This window comes from Hippocampus bargibanti, linkage group LG17 (assembly GCF_051943395.1).
Source record: "Hippocampus bargibanti isolate YZ-2025 linkage group LG17, ASM5194339v1, whole genome shotgun sequence".
Classification (NCBI taxonomy): domain Eukaryota; kingdom Metazoa; phylum Chordata; class Actinopteri; order Syngnathiformes; family Syngnathidae; genus Hippocampus; species Hippocampus bargibanti.
Window position 1 is genome coordinate 9,131,965 of NC_142750.1, and position 22,362 is coordinate 9,154,326.

The 22,362-nt window shown below is 42.3% G+C and overlaps 1 protein-coding gene across 6 annotated transcripts; it reads right to left on the bottom strand.

Annotated features, from left to right (window-relative positions):
* Nucleotides 1-462: 462 nt before the first annotated feature.
* Nucleotides 463-22,334, bottom strand: axin1 (axin 1). Of its 6 annotated transcripts, none has more exons than XM_089019507.1 (14): nucleotides 19,305-22,334; nucleotides 19,077-19,172; nucleotides 16,180-16,335; nucleotides 14,130-14,402; nucleotides 11,097-12,044; nucleotides 7,204-7,344; nucleotides 6,997-7,093; nucleotides 6,204-6,329; nucleotides 4,123-4,484; nucleotides 3,900-4,049; nucleotides 3,585-3,779; nucleotides 3,313-3,420; nucleotides 2,768-2,917; nucleotides 463-2,643 (listed from the first exon to the last, which is right to left on the bottom strand). In XM_089019507.1, the coding sequence occupies exons 5-14, from the start codon at nucleotides 11,951-11,953 to the stop codon at nucleotides 2,517-2,519; spliced, it is 2,313 nt and encodes a 770-aa protein (XP_088875633.1). In that variant the 5' UTR covers nucleotides 11,954-12,044; nucleotides 14,130-14,402; nucleotides 16,180-16,335; nucleotides 19,077-19,172; nucleotides 19,305-22,334; the 3' UTR covers nucleotides 463-2,516. The 6 variants fall into 6 exon arrangements, with proteins under 6 accessions (XP_088875633.1, XP_088875634.1, XP_088875635.1 ...); XM_089019508.1 differs by adding an exon at nucleotides 18,958-19,021 and having other exon boundaries at nucleotides 19,104-22,334; XM_089019509.1 differs by having other exon boundaries at nucleotides 14,130-14,310; nucleotides 14,386-14,402; nucleotides 19,077-22,334.
* Nucleotides 22,335-22,362: the final 28 nt, after the last annotated feature.

The window sequence follows — 22,362 nt, forward strand, 5'->3', positions numbered from 1 at the left end:
AAATGACTATTTCTTAATTAAGATATAAAGTTAGAGCTAATTGGAAGCCTAAGCCGATACAAAAATGTATTTGTTTGTATTTGATTCAAAAATGGTGAATTTACTTTAAAATTTCCACTAAAAATTCCAAACAAATTCATTTGCCACTGATGACTGTTGATGTCACCCAACACGGCTCCTTATGAAAACTAGTACAGTATTCCAGCTGACAAATCACAAGGCTTGTGTGGGAAGTGGGCCGTATTGTCGCCCCCAACAACTACGCGGCCATTTTCCTTAGGGGATTTTTAAGGACGACTAAATGAGCCATTTGCAGTTGCAATTTTCCAACCCGATGAGAGGCAGTCCATTAAAAGTGATTGCTCTAAAAGCAATTTTACGCACGGGCGTGTAAAGTAAGCCCAGAAAAGGTAAAACACAAGAATAAAGTAATAGCAAATAAATCGGAGTAATTATACTGTGGAGTCCAGTGTTGGTGTATTGAATGGTTTTATTGTCCAGTTACCTTTTTTCAAGTTAAAAAAAATGTTCCACAGTTCTCTCTCTTGTGAAGTTATGAATGTTTTGATTGGGCTGCTGGCTGGATGCACGTCGTGTTGCGGACATTTACATACAAACAACAACAATAAGAAAAATAGTAGTAACAATAATGATAAGAATAACAATAAAAAGGCACTCTGATGTCACCGATGCGTTTGAATGACATTTTGGGAGCTTGGAAATCAAACGGCTTCACACAAAAGACTAATACATGAACAGTGACATACATAAATTAAATTATTTCCATAAAGTATGACAAATATATTAGCTATATAGTGCATCTAAATCATTAGTTTTGTGGGCATTCCATCACATGGTTCTTTCTACCCTGCAGCAACACGTATAATAAGACCCTCAAGGTCTACTTCAACATAAAAAGCGGCTTAGACTTCAGGCCAGGAAGTGAATGACATCCGACGGTGTCCTTCAACAAGAATCTGGCGTTCTTTAGACTTTGTGACATTTGTACACTTCTCTTATGAGCTTCGACACATTCTCACCGCCTACGCAAGAATCTCCAATGAACTGTTTGTTCTTTTTTTTTATTCACGCTTGTATGACATTATGAATGTTAATCAAAGCTGACATGTTATTAACAGACCATCAATATGACAGCTCCAAAAAGCATGTCAATGCGATAAACTATGCTGGAAATGGGCACAGTTGTTGCCATGGCAACCCCAGAACTACTTTTGTGATCTGATAAGATTGCCCATAAAGGAGACCCCCCCACACCCGCTCGAAGTTGGACAAGGAGTGATTGGACAAATATTTGTGTATGTTTCTTAGCTTGTACATTCATCAGTCATCCTGGCACGAAAAAAAACCCAGATGTTCATCCCTGCTAAGTTAATGAGCCTCCATTCCTATAGGGGGTGCCATGCAGCAAATAGTAAGTGCTCCCATGATGATAATTTGTTTTTATTGCCTTTGAAACCCGTTTGAGGCAACACAGGCTTGTCATTAGGAAAGAAAAATGTGTTTCATGTGAGGCCACAATCGCCTCCTGAAGTGATCGCCATAATTTCAAGCTATACATTTATTTCTGTTTCTAACATGTGCATCCTTTTAGCTTTGCATCTTTGTAGCGTAACAAATGTCACGGATGTTTACCGATGAACGTCAGCGAGGCTGTTGAAATGACCCAAAATTGTCTGCGTTCATTTCAGAAGGCTTTTAAAGGAGTATACCGTACTTCCAGGCACCAAAATGAGAGGCATGTATTTTGTTGCTGGAATAAGCCTTCATTCAAAAATGCTGTGATATGATATGTCGTGTAAAAGATGAACGGAACCTCAAATAGGCCAATTCTAATAACAACCTGCATAGATGTTCAAATCTACATTTGCAATTTTGTTTTGACAGCTCCCTCGCAGTGTTCGTGAGAGGCCATTTTACAAACACTTGGGTGAAATGAATCCAATAGCCCGATAACACAAAAACAACTTTACACCGTCACGGTTTGTCTATCAAATTTGGGGGAGAATGACATCTCACAATTGTGGGTTTGCTACAAGAAGCCCCCCCAAAAAATGTCGCGATAACATAGTCGCCCAAAGTGCTGCCCGACTAAAAGGTTACAAAATAATAAATTACACTTAAGTGGCATTTAGAAATAAGTCATAAATAGAATCCTTTTAAAAAGGATCGTGATCAGCTTCATCGAGGGTAGGGAGGCGGTGATTCAATATGATAGGAATTTTTAAATAGTTAAATAGATATAACTGTTATTGGTTACCACAAACTGTACACACCTGGTATTGTAACATTTAAAAAAGAATCACAATAAGTGTGGTTATTTCAAAAGTGATTATTACATTGTAAAAAAAAAAACATCGGCAGCGCTTTTGATAAGTAAACTTTATAAAGCTACATCGTGCGCCTCTATGAAACACTTCCTCGTTTGCTTTCCACCTACTTCCTGTTCACCTTCAACGATCGCCACTCAATGCGTTTCCCTTCCTCACATCCGCATCTCAGTCGATCTTTTCCACTTTGCCGATAATCTTCTCCTCGAAGGTAGGCAGCGCGGCGTCGTCTTCGCGCACCTCCTCAAAAACCACTCCACAGTCAAACTCTTCGCTCACCTTCTTGAAATAATACCTGCCAAGGAAGAAGAGGAGTGAATGTCGGAACTCAATACGTTACAAATTTATAATTGGACACTTCTGCAATGATGACTTCCTATTTTACGCATCTGAGCAAAGCAAAATCATTCAAGTCTGACCTGTAATTTCCTTTCTTGGTCAGCAGCTCTTTAAACTGGCCGAGCGTCACTGGACGACCCTTGACGGAGGTCCTATACGGAATGGGCTCTCCACAGAAGTAGTACGCTACCGTCATGCTGTTGCACTGTTGCTTTTTAGTCGCTTTGTGCCTGCGGATACACATGTAATCACATGGGATTTAGCTATAGCTGAGAACGAATTGCAAAGTTAAAAGGAAAAAAATGTTAAGCAGGGATGGGATAATTGGAGCGTCATGAGGGTGTGAATGAATGGCGACAAAAACAAGCATAAGATGAGGGATGCTTGTAAATGGGCGCCATCTACTGATGGGCAAGTGAAGTGCAGCAATTTAATCATGAGCCACGTGAGGGTGTTTCACAGGGTGTTTACAAGCATGCCAATGCAATAAATATCCCACAGGGTCATAAAAAAAACAATAAAGTAAGTCATTGCTATAAAAAGGTATGTCGCAGCAATGGTTGAATTGATGAAAAAAAGCAGGAAGGGGTAAAGGACAATAAATTGAGAACGCGAGCGGACGTACTCGGCCTCGGAAAGCTCACAGTCTGACACGGCGGGCACCACGGTGAACGGCGGGAACATTGGAGGCCTGAGTGCAGTGCGACCCCGCTGGATCACCTCCATCACATACCTGAAGGAGGCAACAACCGCCCTCTTTGTTAGACCCCCGTTTGTGTTTATCGTGGTGGATATTTTCCAAATCCAATCGACTCGGGATATTTGGATGTTCTCTCACAAAGTGGACCCACAGTAGATCAACCGGGATAAATAACGAATAGGTCTGCGGCCACGCACCGCTGCTTGGGCTGCAACGTTCCAGACTTGATCTTCTCCTCTGCAAGACGCCGGCGAACCTCTTCTAGCTGGATGAGGGGGCTTGGGGCGGGGTTAGGGGGCATAGTGGGGTCCTGGATGAAAGGATGCGATGGTTGAATGTTGTCCCAGGAGCAGCTCGGCTGACCCGGGACCTTCCTCGAGCAAGTGGTGCTACTACAATACAAGATAAAGACCTGGTTTTTATTTCCTTGAATGTATAAATTGTAGCGTATCAAAACACAGGAAGATCTTCCGAAAAGGTTCTGGAAAGTTACAAAACAAATGTTGTCTGACCCGTACGGGCTTCTCTTGTGTCGGATCATCTCCTTCTGTCCCTCCATTAGCCACAAGAGGATATTCTGCTTCTTCTCCAGGTCCTCCTCAGGGGGTCCTGCTTCCTCCCCACGCTTGAACGATCGTCTACATTGTGCACTACTTTTGCTCCTGCATGACAGAACAATCTTTCATGAATATTGGGGAAGGAGAAGACATCACAGGCTTAGCTGAAAAAACATACCCATAAGCTCCATGCTCCAGGTTTGTAGATGTCACGCCCGGCGGTGACTCCAACTGGTGGTTGTGATGCTTGCAGTGGTGACCCGACTCTCCCTTGACATGTTGCCTGCAAGGATGTTGTTTATCCAGAGCGGGCCAAGGCGGCATCGGCATCCCTTTGAAAGCCTCCGGTGAGCGTGACTTGGGAGAGTGGCGGCCCGTTCCGGGTGATTGGCAACCTGGAGTTTTCATGACCCGTTGGACGTGTTCGTCTAAGATGCTCTCGGGGTTCTCCTCGTGGGCGTCTCTCAGAAAGGGGCCATAGTAGTCGGCGTAGTTCTGTGAGTGAGCATCGGCGGGGAAGCCTTCGTCACCTTCCTCTTCCTTTGGTGGGAAATAATGAAATGATCGCCAACAGTCACTACAGTGCTATTTTTTTACATTCATATAATTTCTCACACAGGTCGCCGTCAACTTGTACGAACTATTATTTCCACACAATAACTGTGACGTGTTTTGTATAAGTGATATTATAGTTTTATTTGATATTTTATTTTTTAAATTACAATGCCATTGTATCTGCACCAAACAAAGACATAAAACAATTTCTATTCGATTTTAAAACCTGGAAGGTCACAGAAGCCATAACTCATTCATTGCCATTCACAAATTTATTCAGGAATCGAAAATATGACGTAGAGCGCCATTCCCGAATTTGTTCGGGTTTAATTTTTTCTTGTTTGGGTGCCGATAAAGCACTATCCAAGGCCTCTGGCAGTGTTTTTTCTGTTCCACAAGAGGGCAGCATTTCTCTTTTTCCATGTTAGCGCTTTGTTTCAGCTTCAGCTGTTGTCAAAGCATGATATAAACCAATATGTATGTATTGCATTGTATTTTGGAAAGCTGCCCTCATTTCAAGCTCATATAACTCCAGATCAATATCAATTAGGAATTAACTCTTTATTTCTGATCAAAGAAGAGAGTCTAAGGTTTCTTACACTGTACTGAATGTTTATGTCATCCTAAAACTCAATATTCTGTGGGTCCTGGAATTCGAGTGACAATGACAAAAACCCTGGCACTGGACACATTTTTGCACGTCTGGCAGTGAATGATTTAATGGGGTCAGATGCATGTTCTCCGCATGATGGCAACATCATGAAAAAAAAACTTTGAGTCTTGAAAATGTGCCCCGATTTGCCAGCGTTGACAACAAGATTTGCTTTGCAAGCACAAACGCAGAAAACTGGAGACTAGAGCAAAATATTGCGGCATCAGAGCTAAGACTCTAAGGTCAAACTAACATTATCATGTTTATTTTTGTCATTAGGTGTGTATTGGAGTGGAGAGACTGCAGGGTAAATAGACGGAAGATTATTTTGAACGTTGAGTCTAGGGAAAAAAAAAAAAAAAAAATCGACACAACTCCGAAACAGAATAGGAAGAAGTCCAAATTATGTGGATCCTACAAACAACATTCACTATGTGATATATACAATATATACATATATTTTGAAAAAAAATGCGAATTATGGAGCATCCATGAGTAGTATTTGGGTGTGAGATTGAGGGCAGAGAGGAGACGGTGGAATCTACTATTGCAGAATCCAAGGCTAAGGTACCAGTAAGCGTACGTGTTCATTCGCTTCCTCTTTTCATTGAGATCCAATCCAAACCAAAGACTTGGCTCTGCGTACTGAGGTGCATTTCACTGGCACTCAAGTGACATGAAACGGCTGCCACGCTGTTCCCGGCTTACAAGCCCAGGTGGCTCCATCCGATTGGTGCGCAAAGTCAAATTGCCGGCGGGACGATGACAGAACTCGCCAAGTGATTCATGTTGAGCTGTTATTTATTTATTTATTTATTTGGCCTACTCTTAATCGCTGGCCTCATTAATTTCATTGAAACCTCCTTTGAAAACTTGACTGGCGCCTCCGGGTGCCACGCGGGCAAACTAAGATGACATGTTATCGGTTTAAATGCTTGTCTTAGGAGATAATTGTCTCGCTGAATGCACAACATACAAGGCTTCACATTGTTCGACTGGTCTTAAAAGACGACTTGCATCTTATTCGCTGGACAAGAAGGGAACAGACATACCACTCGTAACCTCATGATATGCTCCTCTGTCTCCCTCTCTCTCAGGACGCCCTCCAGGCGGAGGATCAGGTCAGCGGCAAAACGCTCGGGCGCCACGTGGATGTCTTTCGGAATCCTGTTGGTGCGCTGGAAAAGGGGAAGCGGTTTTAAATCAGCAATTTTTTTGGTTGAGAACCTTTCGTAAATGGCACAAAAAAAAGAAACTTTGTATTTTGAAGAACGATCTAAAGTTGACTTAACATTCCTTGTATCGGTTAATTCATAGTGACTTCATGAGGACACATGAGGGAGGATTAGTGCTGCAAAATGCAGTCAATTTACATGGCCTCCCGATTGGTCGGCCTAATTAGGGCTGGCGAGAGGCAACCTCAGCTGCACGGGGGAGGTTTCCGGCTGTCATGGGGGAACCTTCTCTTCTGCTTCGGAGCAGCTTTCGAAAAGCAAGAAGCTACGTTTAGACAGCCTTCCCTTCATCGCTATTCTTATACTCCCTCACAGGCTTCATAGCGTGCACGCACACTCTCTCTCTCTCTCTCACACACACACACACACACACACACGCACACACACGCACACACGCGCACACACACACACACACACACACACACACACACACACACACACACACACACACACACACACACACACACACACACACACACACGGTAAATATGCACCATCTCCGGGGATGCACGTGAAGAGAGACAAATACAGCAGAGACAGATAGTTGAAAGAAACCGAGAGGGAAATGAGATGGAGGAGGGAGGAGGGAGGTAAACCATGAATAACTCACGGGAATGATCGGCAGCGGTACGCGCCCGTTTGCTCGAGCACTCTCGTGCATCTCCCGCCGATGAGGTTTGTGGTATCTGTAAGGCGGGATGCCATCTCTGAAATAAACAAACATTTTCAGAAATGCTCCCATAAATAAACAACACTTGAAGTTGAACAAAAACAAGAATGAAAAAAGAATAACAAAAAAAAAAAACTAAATACTTACACGCTGCTGTCAGTAAGGGAAAGCGTATCGGCATCGCTGGACATACTTTGTTGCTCACTGTCATTGGCGCTGGTGGCTGGAGCCATTGCATGACCGGCGTTGGCATAGTAGCAGTCGGCGGGCTCCCGACCAGGTGTATGTCTGGAGTGAAAACAAAAATTGATAATGGTGTACCACAGGGTTCTGTTTTAGGGATCATGTTAATTGCAAATTAATTTAGAGTAAAAAAACACCTGTGTTAAGCACACAGGACAATCAGAATTAGAATCCTCTTTATTGGCCAAGTGTGTAGAACACACAAGGAATGTATAGTTGTATTAAGTTCATCCTGTCTACTAGATACAGTAAAGTCTCGTTATATCGATATTCAAGGGAGTCCGAAAAAATATCGATATAACCGGGACTATCGATATATCCGACCCTGTTTGCATGTAATTTTCTCCGTGCGTGCATAGAAATAGTATCGATATAACCGGGACTATCGATATATCCGATATCGATATAACGAGACTTTACTGTATCTAATTTAGATTCTTTTCTTACAGACAGTGTTTATTAGGTGTTCAATTACCTGAGTGTGTAAAAGTGATTGACAATGTTGTCAGACGAGTACAGGTTTGCTTGCAACGAAATGGTGGACATTTGGAACACATTTTGGGAAGGCCATAAATTGACTAAAAATTGACAAATAGCTGAAACTCTGGTGAATGGTCTTCCATAAACTGATTAATTGTGGTTGTAATTTGAAATAAATAGCTTTTTAACCAAAGCCACAATTGAAATTTACATGGGTATGCATCTTTTTGGGTCACCCTAGATTTAGCTTCCTATTTAGAGAGTAATGGCTCAGGGCGAGAAGCTGTGTAAATTTCTGCTGAATTTGGTGCGCATGGATCGGTAGCGCCTGCCTGAGGGGAGCAGCTGGAAAAGGTGATGGGCAGGGTGCAAAGGGTCCAGTAGGATTTTCCGTGCCCTTGTCTTGGTTCTTGCAGTGTGCAAGTCCTCGAGAGTGGGAAGGGCGGCGGCAATGATTTTTTTACGTGCATAAGGCCCGCATCTGGTGTTCTCATTTTCACATTCGCGTGTCAGCAACACATTTTGGGTGGAGCAACCCTAAAATGTCAATCTTATAACACCTGTTTATTCTTTTAAAAGGGTGATTTTAATTTTAAATCATGTGTTTTATACATTTCACCATCTTCAGATACAAGGATGATGTAGCACACAAGTTTTTATTGGCATCCCATAAATTATTGGCTAAATACTTCAGTGTGAAAATATTTTTTGTAAAATTGGGGAAGAATTAAAAAAAATACAATACAGAATAAGATTGAATTAGTATCTCACTCAAAATATGTTTCAATTATTATTGTTGTAATGTTCATCTTTCGTGATTTATTTTCTTGGCCGTGGCGGGTGGTTAAATAATAAAGGGGTGTTGCCCCTGGAACAATACCAACACCATTTCTGTTTGTTCTTTTTACTAGTAAAACACATACAAAATAATACATAGACAAATTAAGACCTATACACATATTCAGGATCTTAGAATTTAAAAACTAACTTTGTTTTTAGCCAAGGTGGCACATGGTGCTTTGCATTTTCAATGCACTCATTGCTCGGCATCGTCCTGCTGCTGTGATGACTGCGTAGTACACCAAATTTTAACAAGCCAAATGTCGTACGTCAAGCATCGCGACATTCATTTGACATCGTACAGAATCTGTGCTTGACGTTGCCGAAAATACTTCTGACAACGCATCCCGCACATGAATTATAGATGTTCGACATTGTCTTTCTTATTCTCATTGGAAGTCCCTGAAGCATTCGACTGAGCTCCCTTCCTGTTTAGAATGCATACTCAAACGGAAAAAAAAGGCTCAATGAGAAACCTTTGTAACCGGCTAATTCCTTCGGCTTCCACAACCCTTAATAATGGAAATGTATGCAACAAGCAGAGCACAAAATAAGGGGACATCAGGGAATTACCAGAGAGGGGGAAAAAAGGTGAGATTTAGACAAAGGTCAATAGAAAAAGGCAAGAGGAGTGTTTTTGTACAAAGCAAGGATGATTGATTCTTGAACTCGAGATCGCATCCGTATACCTGTGGCTCCATTATTACTTATACATCACAGAAGTCTGGATGGACATGACTGAAACCACTGCAGCGGCGGGATGTGCAGATGTTTTTTTTTCCCACTCCTGCACACTTTCCTGAGATTTCAAACACTATCAATATTGAACAGCTGCACTCGCCTTTGGTTGTTTTCTTCACGCAACAGCAATGTCTCTCTGTGTGCTCACTTTGCTAGCTTTTAACTTTTATATGTGAGTTTCTTACACTACAAACAGTATCCATTATTTATTTTAGATATTGGTCATTTTAAAAGTCAACAAAAATATTTTTAAACGTGAATCTTACAGCTTGGGAACACACAGTATGGTTAGGGAAAACATTGTTCAAATGTGTTGTTTAGTCAGTTATTATTTGTTGAAAATTCTTATTGCGGTCGAAAGAAGCCAAATGCTGCGATTTCAAATTTACAGCCAATCACGGCTCACATGATTTGTCATGCCTGTGCAACTAGGATGTCATTTTCAGTGAACAGCAAGTAACAAAATAGACAAAAAAGGTGGATTTTATTGCATTTCTCATATTTCACAAAAGGAGTATTAATAAGAAAGTAGGACTAGTAGGGCTACATGTAACATATTATTTTTAAAAAAATAACAACAAATAAAATATGGGATTTGCTACACCTTTAACTAATTTACTGCCATATAAAGTGCTAAAATGTGTCCACTCCAGTGCCTGTCATTTTCACTTAAATTGCAGGACCCACAGAAAATTGAGTTTTAGGACTACATTAATTTTCAATACAGTGTTAGAATCCTTATATGTACTGTACTGTCTTCTTTCATCAGAAAAAAGAGTTAATTCCTAAGTTATATGGGTCTGGCGGTATCCAAGCTTGAAATGGGGGTGGCTGTACACAATACACGACAATACGTACACATTGATTTCTATACCGCTTTAATGACAGCTGAAGCTGTAACAAAGCACTAACATAGATAAAAGGTAAATGCTGCCCCCTCGTGGAAGGGAAAAAACATTGCCAACGGTCTGACCAGTGCTTTATCATCACGCCCTGCAAGAACAAAAACACGAACAAATTCGGGAATGGTGCTCAACGTCAAACTTTTCAATTCCTGAATAAATTCGGGAAAAGCAGCGTATGAGTTAATATATGATACATGTTTAAACCATTTTTAAATGCCTATAAATATATTTTTAAAATATAAATGCTGTAAATGCCATGAATAAAATGACACTTAGTCTACTGTCATTTTATATTGTAGGTATCATTTATTGCAGAGGGGCTAGGGAACAAAACTCCAACATTGGAGGGGGATTTAGCATACTCTGCGATTCCTGTAGCCTTCTGTGTAGCAGACGGATTATCTTTGTGTATAATCTGAATAATCTGATTTTGAACCATGGATGGTTGCCTGAAGAGAGCTTTGATAACCGATAGTGACATTACAGGGAAGAAGGCAGACAAAGGAAACAAACCATATCCGGAAGATAGTCGGTATGCTGTATTTAGTCAGCAGTCGCAGACTTAAGGCAAAGTGGCAGCAAAAGAAGCGGATTCTCTGATTTACAAAAAGTGAAAGTTCCCCTGCAGCCTTCTCATCAGCCCAATTTTAAGTACTTGGAATTCTTCACGCGCCATCTGCCTCTTATCTCCCACTACGCACATTTCAATCTCACATTTCGGGCAGCTTTGGAGGTGGCGGGGAAGGGTGGTGAGGTTGTGGGGGTTACTTCCAATTCAGCAGTTGGCAGAGGAAAGCTGGGAGGGAAAATAATGAAGCTCTAAGGAGTTACCTGTACTCTTCCTGGAATCTTCCCGTGGTCCGATGTGATGGCGTTTCCGTGAATAGCCTCCGAGTGAGCCTGCTGCTGAGCGTGAGGTCACACTCGGGGTGATTTTCCGACGCTTGGTCACATCTCCACTCCTCGTGCTCATTTAACGTTGGCAAATAACCCGCTGGGTTCTTTGTGTGACTCGGAAGTGGGCTATGATCAGCATACGGTTTGGGGCTTTCTCCACCTGCCTGAGCGTGTTTCAAATAGATATCAGATTTAAGGAATAAAGGGTAGGTGTTTTCCTCCATTGTTGTCTGGATCTCTGTCTGAGCCTGGTCGAACATGGCCGGATCGATATGTAGCTTCATCACGCAGTCTTTGATGAAAGACTTAGTCGCTGATTTGATCTGCCTGGAAACAATGCCGTTGTTGTCCAGAACATATTTCTTATAGATGACTTTTGCCAGTTTGAGCCGCTTATCATCGTTGCCCTCGGCGGCTTCAAGTTTTCGGAAGCCGCTGCACGCGAACCAAAAGTCCAACAGGTCGGCGCATCCCTCCTGCTTAAGGAACGTCCTGAATAGATGGATGCCATCCTGGTCGTCCAGCAGAGAGTGAAGCGACTCCGCCCATCTCAGATAAGGCGGCGTCGGAGAAGCACTGCCCTCTGGCTCGTAGCCCAAGTCCAGGTCCGGCCGCCTGGGCGTGGCCACGGACGCTTCACATTTGAGGTTTCTGGATAGCGGGACGCCGGAGCTATGGCATTCGGTGAGCACCAGCTCGCCCTCTTCCCCAGGGACTGGAGGTCTGGGCGCATCCTCATTGAAGCTGCCACCCAGGTCGACGAGGAAGTCCCCGTGGTTGCTCACGCTCATAGTCCTGGCATCCGAGAAGAAGCTCCCCGTTGAGGCCGAAAAACACGAGAACTCGATCCAGATGCCTACTTACGCCACAGCAGAGTAACTCCTGCATAGGGGGAAAATATATCCATAAGACTCTGGCTTAAGCATGCATCCCGTTTTTATTATTATTCTGCACAATCAGCTTTTTCGTGAAGGACTCAAGTGGCCAGTTCGAGCTGAACACTCAAATTAAAGCAAATTTAGCATTAAGCCAGAGGAAAGCATATAGAGCTGAATGGTTAAATCATACACAGGCTTCAAATTGGGTTTGCATTTTCCTGCCTGGAAATAGGATGAATATGTCTTTTTTTTTTAAACCAGTATTATTTTGGCACTATAGTGGGTGTATCATGATGAAAAGCTCGTTTGAGGTTTGGAGCATTAATTAAATTACCTTCTATTAACTCACATGTACTTCAAATGTCGCTTGATTCATTCTTACATCACACTTTATTCGCGTTCCACGTGTCCTTATTGCACGGTCAGCTGAAGCATTGCATGTGTCAAGATTTGAAAGGTTGTACGAGGATATGCGTCATTGACCTAATTGTAAAGTAAAAATGCAAAGGAGCATATCTGTTGGTTGAGGGTGTGGTTTTCTTTTGGATTGATAAGGGTGACATGTTAGTAATGTATGGTTTTGACACACTCCAATTTGAGCTGCTGCCACACACACACACACAAATGCGCACGCACAAACAAAATCGACTATGATTGTGAAGTGCTTCAGGGCACCCACTACCTGTCTTGCCTCACGTGTGCACGTGAAGCATAAGTTTATAGAATGTGTAAAAAAAATACAACTGATTAAAAAAGGCAACGGTTTATTGGGAATTGTGAACAACTTTGAAATTTTGAAGCATGTTTGGCTGCCGTGCTCAACTTTACCAAAGTATACCGGAGGCATTTCTGCTTTTTTTTACATCCAGCTATTATATAATGCATGAATCCTGTTTATTTGGGTAAGAATTTTCTCTGATACATTTGCACTCTTCTTTTCTGTTTTATAACCTGAATGACTGTTCCAAGGCAGACAAGGCTCCGTTGTTCGTTCTACGGCAAATCGGTTCTGTTTCTGAGTTCTACTATTGTTTGCACCCATTCCTGTGTGGACTTTGCAACGTATGTTCTCTCCAGTCTTGTCTGTGGTAAGACTTGTTCATGGGTGTTGTTAGGTTAAATGTGAATGGTTTGTTGTGTCTATATCGACAAGACCTCTTGCTATATATCAGCTGAAATGAGGATCTGCTCACCCACACCAGTGAGGATAAAAGCAATAGAAAATGGATAGACGGATCTATTAAGCGATTTTGAGTTTTTAGCTTTGCCATTAATATCAGAATAAACTAGTCGGAGATGCACACGTATATATGTTATTGGGTTAAGCACATCACTGCTGTAAAAACGTAATGAATCATGTGGGCGATGTATTCGGTCATTTATAGCCACGTGGAGCGCTCGACGTGGTATTTATCTTGTCGCGTTAGCATTAATGTTTAACTGGCTGCTCCACTGCGAATTTTGGGCAACAATTGACTGTTCATTTGTGAATATTCTCAATTATATTGGCATTTTGGTTCCTACATTGGTTGTTGTTCGGTCGCAAGCTAGCGCATTGATATTCGTTGACCTGGCGTCGCAGGTGTTGTCTTTTGCGGAGGTCCTGGCAGGTACAGTACGTGTCAGAAAATGGAATTGTTCGTGGTCATTCCTCTTTGACGTGAAGGAGCTTCGCCACATTCATGTCAAAAATGAACATGAGAGAGGCGGCCGAACTGGGGGAGGGGCGCCTGAAACTAACTCGGTATACACACAGCGAGCCAGCAGGCCTCCGAGTGGCACACCGACAAGTGCACAACTTTGTGGCACTGTTCACCCGCTGACATTTCCGCGCTGCCTCCGCCGTCCGCGCGTACATTAAGTAGTCCGCGCTAGAGGCGAGACCACCGCCGTTACTTTCGCGGGCGTCGAGAACCACACTCGGGACATTTACACGCACATTTCTGAGCGGATTTTCCAAGGAGCAGTAAAGCGACGGCAACGCACGCATTTAATCTCTTATCTCCCTCCCTTGCCCCACACTACTGACTACCGCAATCTCTCCTCCGCTGTCAGCACGACCCCCGAACAAAAGTGAAAAATACTTCACCTTCTCGGCCCGGCGGAACGCAGCGGGCATCTGGACCGGAACCAGCAGCCGCCTCGGACGGCGTCATAGGATGAGGATGGCGAGAGTTTTGAAGCGTAACAAAGAGGACAGTCGGCGGCTGTCAGCCAGGCTGTCTCTCTTCTCTTCTAATGTGTCGGCTGCATGATGGTGCGCGGCGCCCCTATCGGCCAAAGGGTGCATTGCCGCTTCCCACAACTACGGCTGTACTGCCTTGTGTACTGCATGTTGTACAAACCTCAGCTGTCTTTCTTCCTGTGAAATCGAGGAATGAATAAATATATACAGTATTGTACACAGTTTTGCCTCTAAATGCCACCATTTCAATAGCGGGGGTGCTGGAGCCTATCCCAGCCCTCTTCGAGCATTAGCTAAGGGGCACCCTGATTGAACCCATTATCTCTACGCTGTGAAGTTGACGGGCTAACCACTGGCCCACCGGACCGCCCGCAAACTATCGTTGTACTGAAAAATTAAAAGAAATGCATCAACACCACAAAGTGTGTTCAAATAAATGATTTGGAAAAAAACAACGCCCACCTCAGCAACGCCAAAATATACTGAAGATCATGGACATCATCTGGCCTATCAAGGAAAAGGTTTTCCTCAGCCGTCACCTGTACTTCTTTGAAGGTCTCGGACAGTTCTCTTCTCATCCGTAGAGCTTCGTCAGCGAACTAAAGTTGTGCTGGTAACTGACCCTATATCCCTCATGAACAGAGGTGGCCGTGTCAGACCTCTGCTCTGATAAGGTCCCTGCTCTAAGGTTGGGGGAGCAGTGGACCATCCCTGAAGCTAGCTAATCTGATTACCTGTATTGTCTATCCCTGGCTCTGATTTCACCTCATGAGCCAATCTGATTACCTCTCCACTCTGATTACTTCTATAGTTCTATCCCTGGCTCTGGATTCACCTCATTAGCCAACTGATTACCCCTAATGTTCTATCCCTGGCTCTAGTTTACCTCATTAGCATGACTAAGCCTACATGGTATAGGCCTCAGAAGTCTGTCTAAGTCTGTCTAAATTATACCTTAAACCACCATGGCAATTTAGTGAAGGGTTTTGCTGTTTTACAAAATTTGCTTTTTTTACTCCTCTTTCAAGCCATTTATTTTCTTTAGCTAAGATTTTAACCTCAGAGATGACGGCTGAAGAAACATTTTCCTTGATGGACCACTCCCATACGACACAGACGAAACATCTGGCATACACCTTGTTTGAAGCCATTATCGATGGAAGAAGAGAGAATCGGCGTCAACATTCCACTACCGCTGCCTCGTGTTAGAAATAGCGTCTTGAATACAAACGCCAACTCTGCATGTGTTTGGCCTTATTTATTCATAAGTGCATAATCAAGCAAGCAGAAACAAAAGCTGTGATTTAGCATAGCGTCTCCTGAGCTCACATCACGAGTCGAAGCAACATTAGCTAACAGCATGTTCAATTTCTCATTGTAAACACTGGCTAGCTTCTAAAGATGATTCTAAGGAGTCCGTTGATGTTTTCGCATTTACTTATAGTTAACTTCACAACATAGAAAGTCACAGTTTGCTTTCCTTTTAACACGGCACGACCATTTCCTGTGTTGTGCGGCGCAAAGCCCACCAGGCATTTTTAATTATGTCACCATTTGACTTGAAAGTACAAAAGAAAGACAGAATAAGGCAAATATTGCCAAATAGATTGTTTCAGATCCGCTCTCATACCTGGCAGCAACTGAGCGCTCGCACAGTTCTACTGCACTCGGGATAAACGTTGGACGAGCATAACACATGCGGACAAATTGATGGCGGATATGGATCAAAACACTCAAGTGCAACAAAGTGCAGGAAAATGTTTCAAACGTTGCCTTATCATATCGCCGCTCAAACATTTTAAGCTGTTTCATGCCATGGAACATGAATATTTAGAAAGATGGCTGAGCAGCATTAAATCCTTTAATGAAAATTTAATTAAAACCTGGTAATGATCATCCAACAATTGGAACTTTGAGCAGTAATCAAAAATAAGTTGAACAAATGCTGTTTTACCTCGTGGTTGAACATTCCCCCGCTGCAACCTCCGGCCGCACGTTCAATCACTGATGACTCCATCACAAAGTTTGGACATGTTTTGAGTTCATGGAAAACACACCTGGCTTCCATGAAAGAAGGTCGCCCAATTTGGTCTTTTCCATCCATTTGTATCTAAAAGAGGAAAAAAAGTATTTTTTAGCAAGCCCTAATGCCTTTTGATAGACTTTTCGGTAGCACAAATATGGCAGCACTGTTTTTGATTGGGTGGAATGTTGGTGCCATTTGACTGTCATTGCTGGATAGCTTCGGGGCAATTGCGCTTTTTGCACCTGTAATGGGCAGCATTTTCACAGCCCCGCTTTGTTCATCGGAAAGTTCGGTGCAGTTAAACAGTCTGCGGTTGGATGGATGCATGGCCTGAGGAGCCCGCGATGAGAAGAAATGAGCGTCAGCACACAGCACCGATGCATACGTGAAAGTGGCACGGCATGGAATTGAAGCGAATTTATGTGCAATTATTTTTGTCAATGGATGCTGCAGCTTTGTGTTTGCGTTCAACGTTTAGCTTGTAGCAGATGTGCACATTCCACTAGGACGTCCCTGATCCACTGGTGAAAAGGACGCTTTGATCCTCTCCTCTTTCATCTAGAACTGCTTCATACAATAAAGAGGGTGCAGAAAAGTGATTAAGATTGAATGACTGTCTTTTGTATCTTTTGTGTTGTGCCACATTATTTGTTATTTAGTTTTTTGGGGTGTTTTGACTTTAAGATGGCGCCACAAGAGTGGCTGCCTGTACAGCAGCTCCTGTATTTTGTTTTTCTACTTCTTTCTTTCATTTCCTCTCCCTTTCATAACTTTTCCGCTGTGAAATTTAAATTTCTCCACTGTGAGACTAATAAAGGCTCATCCAATCCAATCCATAAAAAAATATAAAAATTAATATTGTCTATAGGTCAGGATTCATAACATCACAATAATGTCACAAGAATCAGCAATTTTACAAAGATAGCACGTTTCCATGACTTTTGACTGATGCCCTGTGCAGTAAAATGATAAAATACATTTTTAAATTATTATTGCCAGAATTAACATATATTTACCTATGACCCTGCCTCTGTAGTTGTCAGTCAATCAGATGGATCAAAGGTATGCTCCCCCCCGGTTGGATTAAATTTCTTGGCAAACACCTTTACTTAAAGGACAACCGACGTCTCCGGAGAAGTTGTGTCCATAATTTGTAAAATGGCTTCTTTGCAAAAAATAATTTGCAAATGACTTCTACTGAGCATATTTTACAAAGATTCCACCGCATATAGCTATATTTTACGTTTTAAGACTCGCGCTGAATATTCAGGAAGTCTTGTTTTTGAGTTGGTGACGAGTCCCTACGTGACGTCACTAAAGGAACGCCCCTGACGGAAAAAAAGACACATTGTAGCGGTCCTTCCATCACGTCAATGTATTTTGCTGTACTTGTTTGGTCTGGGGACCTCGTGTTGCACCCAAAAGCCGCCAGAAGGCCAGAAGAGGGCGTCCAAGCGCCATATAAGGAATTTATCAGCCTGTGGAAACGGAGGTGGCCACAGGAGGTCGCCATTTTGTGCCTCTTTTTTTGGGTGAGAGATTTTCCCCAATGTTGCCTCAAACTGGCACAAATAAGTTCTATAATCGATTGCAAACATGTATGCTTTCCTCTTTGGAACTATTTGAATCATATTCATAACTGGATGTGTAACAAGAAAGCATATTCTCCGAATCTGAAGCCTTTGTTTTGATTCACTACCAATGCAAGATGTCTTGGCGTGACGTCACGAACTGGGGACGGGACTTTCTGAAAATGCCCAATTCGCAGCTCAATTTTTTGCAGATTTTGGACACTAAGTCATTTTTATTGGTGTTTTGCATTTGACTAAAAATATCATACTGCATGTTTTGGGTATTTTAGATGCTACAAAACGTTTTTCTGGTATCAGTTAAAAAACAAAAAAGTGACGTCGGTTGTCCTTTAAAAGCAATGCCATTGCCCTACTGAACCGTTTCAGTTTTTCCACTGCTTGTTTAAACCCAAAATGAGCACCAAAAAATTCTGTTTGTTTCTCCACATAAAAAATATTTATACTATTTTAATAAAGTGTCGCATTCTTTGTCCCAGACAGCTTCTGTTTTTGTCTCCCATTGGGGCTTCTCCTCGGCCTTTGTTCCAGGCGTCAATGTGGATTTGTTTAGGCCTTGGATGAAATGGGCTTATCTCGGTGGATTTGTGGATGAACAAAAGCCCATTAAGATATTTGAAGCAACACTTCTTTTCTGAAAGCATACAAAGATGTCGCTCCCTTTCAAAAACAGTCATAAGCGAAAATAATACAGTACTGCCATGTTCTTATAGCCTATAACTTGAACTAAACATTCAAGAGTGATACCTAAAGCCATTGTTTGAATGTTTAAATTAAAGTCTGTCTTGAATATTAAAACGCTTGTTCATATTTATTTGGCCGTCTGGGAAAGCCTGTCACAGAATTTATGCTGGACTCCCGCTGACGGTCTTTGTCCTGGATCAATGTGTCACGATTAACAGGACTCGGAGTGGATTAAACAGCGGGATTGAACAAATTCTGGATTTATTTCAATCACAGATAGAGCCCAAGTTCCATATGGATAAAATAATTAAAATAAGGTCGATGATGTAATTGCAAGATATCTGAAAAGAGGACAGTGGCTCGGTGGAGGACTAAAATGAAATCAAATGTTGATGGTCTCTAGATGCCTTTCGAATGCACATTCATCACTTACATCAAATGACGTGCTCTGTTTTTGATGACAGTCCAAACACACCAACACCAGCGTGCCACCAAGACTAAAAAACAGACAATGGACCGATGACGCAGCGGCAAGATAACCAGACGTCCTACCTGCCTCTCTCGCTTCCTGTGGGCTACCTGGTTGTCCACCGCCAGACTACAAGTCCAGCAGTCTTCCCCATGGTCCGTTGTCAACATCGCCGCCATCTTTAATAACAAACGAGTCCATCTGTCGAGGGTTCTTCCCTTTTCGAGTCCTCTCTTTCTCTGTTCCAGCCCCTCTCTCTCTCTCTTTCTGTTGCATAGGGGGGGTCTCATTTTCATCCTACATCAAAATACCATATTGACAGGCTGGCGGTCCGCCCAGCAGGAGGGCATCTTGAACATGCTGAATTGGCTGTTGTCCTCATCCATGCAGCACGTCTGCTGGCCACACGTGTTGTCCTCAGAGTGACAAGGATAACCCAACAGAAGAAATATGAGAGTCGCTGATAGTACTTTTATGTCTGGCATTTCATCGGGTGAGGAGGCTTCTAGAATGGTTTACCACAACAGACCCCCCTCCCCCACACTCACAAACCTACCTGAATGAAAGTTGCTCTTCTTTATATTACAATTTGCCCAACTCAACCCGACAAAGAGACCTCATCATAAATTAAATGACAATGAGACGGATCGGGAATGTGTGGTAGGGGTGGTGGCACTATAAGAGAAATGGGGGTCGCTTTATAATCAGATGGATTATTCAATTGGATTTCACACCAGCATGCCCCATTATGGTCAGGGTCACATCAAGCCGATCCGTCTCACAATGACCATTTTAGTTTTCTGCCGGATTGCTGAGAAACCTAAAACGTCTTCTTTTCCTCTCAAATCAGTGTCCTCCAACTTCAGAGGTTTTATTCGCTGTGGCGACCCCAAGCTTTTGGCCACACTTTTATGTCAGATGCCCTTCCTGACACAACCCTCTGTATTTATCCGGGCTTGGGGCCGGCACAATAAGACACTGGCTTGTGTCCCCTTTGTGGCTACAAAACAAGCAACTCTGTGAACTTACTAAAGACGAAGATGCTCTGCTCTTCCTATTTTTCCACAGCGGCCATTTTGTCGCGCCGTTCAAATGTGTCTTTTTTTCTTTTTTTGCTCTTTGGCTCAACTTTCTTTTGTCCCAATTAGCTTGTTTGTCTTTCTCTTGACGTTATTTTTCTTTTTTTCTTCACTTCACTTCTTTTTATTATTTAGCTATCTAGCTATGCAGCTATCTAGCTAGCTACCCAGCTAGCTAGATATTTGCTATCTATTTACTATCTATTTGCGATCTATTAGCTATCTGTTAACTATCTACCTATCTGGCTAGCTAGCTATCTAGCGAGCAACTCAGATCTTTAAATCGGGGCTGTTTTAACTGCACTTTGAACAAGATCGCTACAGGGTAGACTGAAAATGTCACAGATTGACGTGGATGGTCTCATTTAAGCACATTTATGCACGTTGGCTGGGAGGAAGGTCAATGGCTTCATATTATGCTTCTAAAATATTTTTTAAAAATATGAATATACTTTTCACTGTATGCATGTAATCATTGCATGCACAGAAACTCAACAGTGCTGTCTTGTTTTAAAACAAACGTAGCTAAAATGCGTTGATATTATGCATATTATTCATGTTAACAACTTTGAACAAGATCGCTACAGGGTAGACTGAAAATGTCACAGATTGACGTGGATGGTCTCATTTAAGCACATTTATGCACGTTGGCTGGGAGGAAGGTCAATGGCTTCATATTGTGCTTCTAAAATATTTTTAAAAAATATGAATATACTTTTCAGTGTATGCATGTGGTAACCATTGCAAGCACAGAAACCCAACAGTGCTGTCTTATTTTAAAACAAACGTAGCTAAAATGCATTGATATTATGCATGTTATTCATGTTAATTGCACTTGTCCAGACTTTCTTTTCCGGATAGGGATCACGTTTCAGTCTGTTGGCCTCTCTGTGCCACCGCCGGTTGTGTGCGGCTTTTGTTGTACAATTAAATAAAGGCTTTAAAAAAATGTAAACTTCATATTTCAAACCGACCAGCGCGATAAATCTCTCACACTTTCTCTTTTGAATCAGGAAAATATTTAAAATGTATTTTTATGAATTAAACTAAGTAAATGTAATCCGTATTACAGTATGTACTTATCAATTATTATTGTTAGACCAACTACTATCCAAGAAAAAGCTTTGAAACTTTAGTCACAGTCATGCCTAACATTAACATACTTCATCATAAGAGGCGCCAGTGTGGGGGAAAAAGACAGAGCTTTCGTTCCGATATATATTTTTAATGTAGGACACTGACACATTTTGAGGTTTAAAAATTATATCTGCATATGATGTAAATAGAGGATGGAAAAACATGTTCTTAAAAACCCATTTATAAGCAAATGTATAAAAAAGGTAAAAACATGAACATATGAACAATGATATCTAAGTTTGTGTATACCAGTATAAACTAATCCAGGGGTCGGGAACCTTTTTGACGAAGAGAGCCGTAAAAGTAAAATATTTAGAAATGTTTTTCAGTGAGAGCCACACGCACGCGGGCGCGCGCACGCGAGTGTTTGTATGTGCACACACACACACACACGCACGCACGGCCACTTTTCAACACAATGTAAGAATGTATTATTTAAAATAACTTTGTGATAGTACTCACCGTTAACATGAATGTTTTCCGTTCCTCGTGATTGGTAAAAATCCAGGCAAACAATCTGAATGAAATTCAACTTGCCGGTCCAGAGGCGAATTTATGCGAGCTAGCCTGCACACGGCTCATCAGCAGAAGCATATCTATGCTAACGTTAACATGGGGCTTGTTAAAATGTCACTGACATTCGAGTGTTTCATCGATGGAATTGTTTAATTGCAAATTACAATCAAGAAATTTTCTCTCCTCAAAGGCGATGCTTCGGTGCATTCAAGCTGAAGTGCACTCGGGCTCATTTAAAGGGGCGTTTACCTGTTCCTACACGACGGCCAGTATCATCCAATCAAAATGGCGCTTTCGGCCAACTGCAGTCCCAGCAGGAAATGAACGGCGAAAAAAACAGAATATGTATTTAGTTTTATCGGCAAGCCATTTGCAATCATCAAAAGAGCCATATATGGCTTGCGACCCATAGGTTCCCGACCCCTGAACTAATCTATATGTAACGGAGTTGTGCGCTTAGATTATTAAATTATGAAGGAAGTGACGCAACGGCGCACAGTGTGGCACTATGTCCCGCCCATAGTTTCCAGAACAATCTCGAGGAGATTCAGGGTGAGTCGCAATTTTCTGTTGGTCTTGATTAACTGCGCAATAGAAAAGCACATGTGCTCCAAAGTTCCACTCGACAAAACGTGTA